The sequence below is a fragment of the Gymnoscopelus microlampas genome, assembly GCF_963454915.1.
Source record: "Gymnoscopelus microlampas genome assembly, chromosome: 4".
In the NCBI taxonomy this organism is placed as follows: domain Eukaryota; kingdom Metazoa; phylum Chordata; class Actinopteri; order Myctophiformes; family Myctophidae; genus Gymnoscopelus; species Gymnoscopelus microlampas.
The window spans coordinates 35,546,230-35,551,229 of NC_139941.1; the positions used below are offsets into that span (position 1 = coordinate 35,546,230).

The window sequence follows — 5,000 nt, forward strand, 5'->3', positions numbered from 1 at the left end:
CAGACGTCACTTTTGGGGGGAAAGTCACTTTGCACCAAAACAAATAATAATAATAATGAATTAACAGTTTAACCGTTAGTATTAACCAGCTGCAAATGTCTTAATGGTTACCGGTTGACTGGTCAAATATTAACAACATCCCTAGCTGGTGTGCATGGTTCCTACTTCTAAATAGTATCCATGTGTGTATATGCACACTGCACAGCAAGTTTGTATAAGGCTTCTTACTATTGACCATATTCACATGGCAGGGATCCCCATCCATGTGAATGTGGTCAATTGGTTGCTTATGATGTGGGTGATGCTGTTGGGGTTGAAACTGATACATTTTCATGTTTTTGTACTGTGGTTTGAGATGAGCCGAACAATACAACCAGTATTATAGGAGAACTCTAGTGCAGAAGCCAGTTAACTCTTTAAGACCTGGAACTGTCATTTTTAGATTTGATTTAAAAAGCATTATTTTACACTTTGGGCTATTCAAAAATAGCAGATATACAAGCTCATAGCACGGCACCGAGTGCCGCGCTACAAGCTTGTAGATCTGCTATTTTTGAAAAATCGTGAAAATGTGTGCAAATCTTTGAATATATATATTTTTAAAGCGAACATTTGTAACTCAAATCTTTGCTTCTGGGGGGTCCCTGGAACAACATATTTTGATGGGGGTCCGCGGCCAAATGCATATCATTTTGGGGGTCCTTGACATGAAAAAGATTGAGAACCACTGATATAGAAACATACGTTTTTCAGAAAACTGTTGAGATTTAGGAGACATGTAGAATCGGCTTCAGGTCTTAAAGGGTTAACTCTCAGTTTACTCCTAAGTGACCTGGGAGAAGATCGCAAGCTGAATGCATAAATGTGAATGTAAATAATCAACTGCTGGTCTGGCCAGTCCTCCGCAAGCTGGTGAGCTCCACCCAGGCAGAGAGTGACCGTGGTCCTTGCTGTCTGACTATAGGCTGACTGAGCGCCCTTTGCACTGTTCTGCTTGCCTGCCAGACCCAAACCGACACAATAGGCCCCTTCTGTTAGCCCTATTGTTCTGATGCTGGCCTCCCTCAGTGCCTCACAGTGTAGCAGACTGTATGCCCTGCACTGTACCCCCGCGCCCAGCCACACACCCTGGCAACATACACATTCTCAGACACACTCACCAACTGTCCAGACAGAGGTGGTGGAGCAGAAGGGCATAGGATCACCTGACAATTCTCCTATGTGAACCAATAGTTATAGTATGATGCCTTTAAATTGCCAGGGGTCCTGTCTCCTGTTTTCATCTAGGTAGTCGAGCACGAGCATGGTACTTATATATTGGCAGTGTTAGTTGTTACTTTCACTGTGAAACTACATACAATTTGAAGTGGATAAACCCATCCACCAAATGGTATTGTGATCAAGTTTATGGAGGGTGTGGTATTTGGAATGGCATGGATGAATATGGGATGTATGTGTTAGTAAAAGGTGTTACAAGTATTTGGGCTGATTGTGAGTTCATCACACGCATGCACACGCACACGCACGGTGTTAACAGTATGTGAATTCAGTGAGCTCATTTGTACACAAACACACACACACACACACACACACACACACACACACACACACACACACACAGACACACACACACACACACACACACACACACACACACACACACACACACACACACACACACACACACACACACACACACACACACACACACACACACACCCACACACCCCTGCAGGGACTCACCCACACAGTCGCAGGTAGGGAACTCAGCCTGGGGGTCTTTGGCAGGAGTGCTCAGGAGATTCTTGGTAGGAGTGTCCAGATATCGCAGTGGCGACTCCAGGAAGCCTCGTAGGGAGGGAGAACAGGGCAGGCTATCCTTGGAAGGAGTGTCCTCCTCAGAATAGCATGTGGTGGAGAGTACTGTTAATCCTCCATTTGACTCAATCTTCATGCGTTTGGGTAGCGGGGAGTATAGTGAGCCGAAAGGATCTCCCAGCATGCTTTGCTGTTGTTGTTCCAGGAGGGCCTTCGAATACAGGGAGAGAGGCGAGGCCTTCACACTCTGCTCCTCCTCCTCCATGGGGCACACCACGGAGGCCTGACTCGATGGCACCGCTTCGGTTTGGCTCACTGGCTCGTTCTCCTTGTCCACTTCCATGGACTCCTGGTCAGAGGAAGGAGGTAATGAGCTGGGTGGAGTCGTGGGAGTAGCCAGGGGGAGTGCAGACGGCATGGTGGGTGGCAACGCGGGCCTGTCTGGTCCTGAGTTAGTGCTGATTTGGGACTCACTCACTGTGGAAGAAGGGGTTGATGAGGTCTGCTCCAGAGGCTGGTTTGCAGGGGGCTCTGGGGCAGAGGAATCCCCAAATTCAGCCTCAAACTGTCGCATCAGATCCTCGTACTTGGGGTCCACGTCGGTGAGACTTGGTATCTGCGAGGTGACGGACGGAGATGTGGAGGTAAGAATTGTTGTGGCGGATGTGGTGGTGGTGCTGGTGGTGCTGGAGGTTGTTACACCATCTTCCTCAGAGGAGCTCACCTGGGCTGCAGGGACCTCAACCTGGGGCTGGGGTCCTGTGACAGCTGGAGCTGGAGAATTTTCCAGCAAGGGAGGTGCAGTGGAAGAGGGGGTCATTGAGGAGTTGTGTATGGATACCTGAGATTGGGCTGGTGCAGGGAGCCCTGCTGCGGCAGCCTGAGTGGAGTTACTGAGGAAGGGCAGAGATGGACAGAGCTCTGGCTCTGGCTCAAAACCTAGCGCAAGTTTGGCTAGGAACGTGGCTCTGTCCACTTTGAGGACTGTAGGTTTGGATACGGTGATCTGATTCTGAGGCAAGAAGGTTGGCAAGGAGGCTTTCTGCTTAGTCTTCTTGATGACAATCGCCTTGGGTTTGGGTAGGCCTGCTAGCATAGCTTTAACGCCAGGAGAGCCCTGACTGCTCTTCCTCTTTTTGGGCTCCTTGGGCTCTCGTTTGATGGCCAGAGGGGGCATACCATCAGGTCCCATCTGGGGCCACCACTTCTTCAAGTTTTGGCAGGCCTGAGGGGTCCGTGGGCTCTGAGTCCCAAAGCCAATTGGGTTGTTGGCAAAGAGGTTCCTCTTGTAGTGAAGGTGCTGCTGCAGAGCTGCCTGAGTGGAGTGATGAATGGCTGCCTGGCCAGGAGATAGAGGAGGGCCGGGGTAGTGCTGCTGCTGGCCATTCACCATGCTGTAGTGTCCCAAGGGCAAGTGGTGGCAATACTCCCCAGAGTCTGGTTCCTGCTTGATCGTGGCCATTCCTGGATAGGCCTGGCCCTGTCCCTGGGTTTGACTACCTCCATTCTCATTCAAGGTAAGTTGGAAAGGGAAGGGGAGCTTGAAGGCATTGGCGAGCTTGCCACTCGTGTCCCCAAGCAGCTGTTTAAGCTCTGACATTGGGTCGGAGCTGCTGTGGGGTGGTGGAGCAGCAGGGTAGTGAGATTGGGATTCAGAGTTCTCTGATTGAGTCCTGTGATCCGAGCCTGGGCCTGCTCCAGAGCCTTGCTGCCACTGTTGTGGATGGGGGCTAGTGCCAAAGGGCTTGCTCTGCCCTGGGAAGGGAGAGGTAGAGGGTGGGAGAGGGGAGACAAGGGGCGGAGGGCCCTGGGACTGCGGTCTGTGCTGCTCCCAGGGGGACACCTGCTGGACCTGCTTGCTGGGGTGTAACCCTGGGGGGACGGATTGTGAGCGCGAGGAAGAGTTGAGGGAGCCTGGGGAGGAGGACGGGTACAGGCAGGCACCATGGGGCTGAGACAGGAGGTTGTGGGCATGTTGGTGGTGGTGCTGATGGAGGTGACTGGTTAAGGAGGAAGACAGGTCTGGGGGCCCCACACTATGGGGGTCAGAGCCAGACAACTGGGTCAGGGCCTCTATGGCGATGGCTGTCTGGAGACTAACATTTTTCTCCTTGGCTATGGAGAGCACCTGGGGAGAGCAGGGGATGGGGGGTTTGAGCAAGGTGTTGAGCCTGGCTGAGGGACTCTGATTCCTATTTGCTGCTGCAGCTGCGGCTGCTGTTGGGGGTATAGGGCAGATAGGTGATGGCCGCCATTCACCTGTGGGCGGGGCTGAGGGTGAGGCTGCGAGTGAGGCTGCGAGTGAGGCTGCTGTGGATGAGGCTGTGAGTGATTGGGTGTGTTGGCCATCTTACAGGGCTGCCCATGCTCTTCATTGCCTGCCAACTTGATCTTCTTCTCTAGCCACTCCAGGTAGTCTGGACAGTCGGGCCCATCACAGTTACAGTTAGGGGGTTTGTGTCCATGCTTGGCCTGGCTCAGTGCTGTTTGCAGGGTGTTGAGGTCTTCTGGAGGCGGGCTAGATCCTTGGGATATCCTAGTGGGCAGCCTAGCCTCAGCCCCCTCAGAACCCATCTCCTGGTTGAACTTCTCATACAGCTGTGCTGTATTGGGCTGCGCCTTTGTTGGGACAGAGGGGGAGGAGGAAGAAGATAGAGGCAAGGAGCCAGCACAAGCAGAGAAAGCTACTAGGTTTTGAGCATCTTCCATGTCATTTTGGTGTACTGGCTCACCAGTGGCCATGCCAACTTTGTTGCCCCAGCAGGGGAGCTGCTGTTGGGGGTCAGTTACCTTGCCGTGACCTGGTACCCACCCCTGACTTGGTGGTACACTCCCTGGCCGCTGCTGTTCCATCTTCAAAGACGCCTCCTCATTGCTAGGGTAGCGGCTCACCCCATTGGTCGATTCCAGGCTCAGTGCGCCTTCTTGGAGGCGGTCATGTGACCCAATTTCCATCTGGCCTCCTCTTCTGGGGCCATCCACCGAAGCCACTTCCAAAACAGTCTACAGGAGGAGAAGAGCAGAGAGAGAAGGGGGCATAGGTTAGTGTGGCAATAACAATAAAAAAAAAACAATAACAAGACAAATTCAACAAATATGTGTTATACATTATTTTGTCTTATAAAACATCAAAGGAACAAATTAATAACATTTATCAAGACAGAGAGAGAGAGAGAGAGGGG

General features: G+C 51.8%; 1 protein-coding gene across 1 annotated transcript in view; it reads right to left on the reverse strand.

Moving 5' to 3' along the window:
- Positions 1 to 5,000, reverse strand: part of tet3 (tet methylcytosine dioxygenase 3) — a 31,493-nt gene that overhangs the window by 21,705 nt on the left and 4,788 nt on the right. Inside the window, 2 exon segments of the mRNA XM_084055909.1 lie at positions 1,744 to 3,975; positions 3,978 to 4,821. Coding sequence (XP_083912035.1) covers positions 1,744 to 3,975; positions 3,978 to 4,821 — 3,076 coding nt within the window.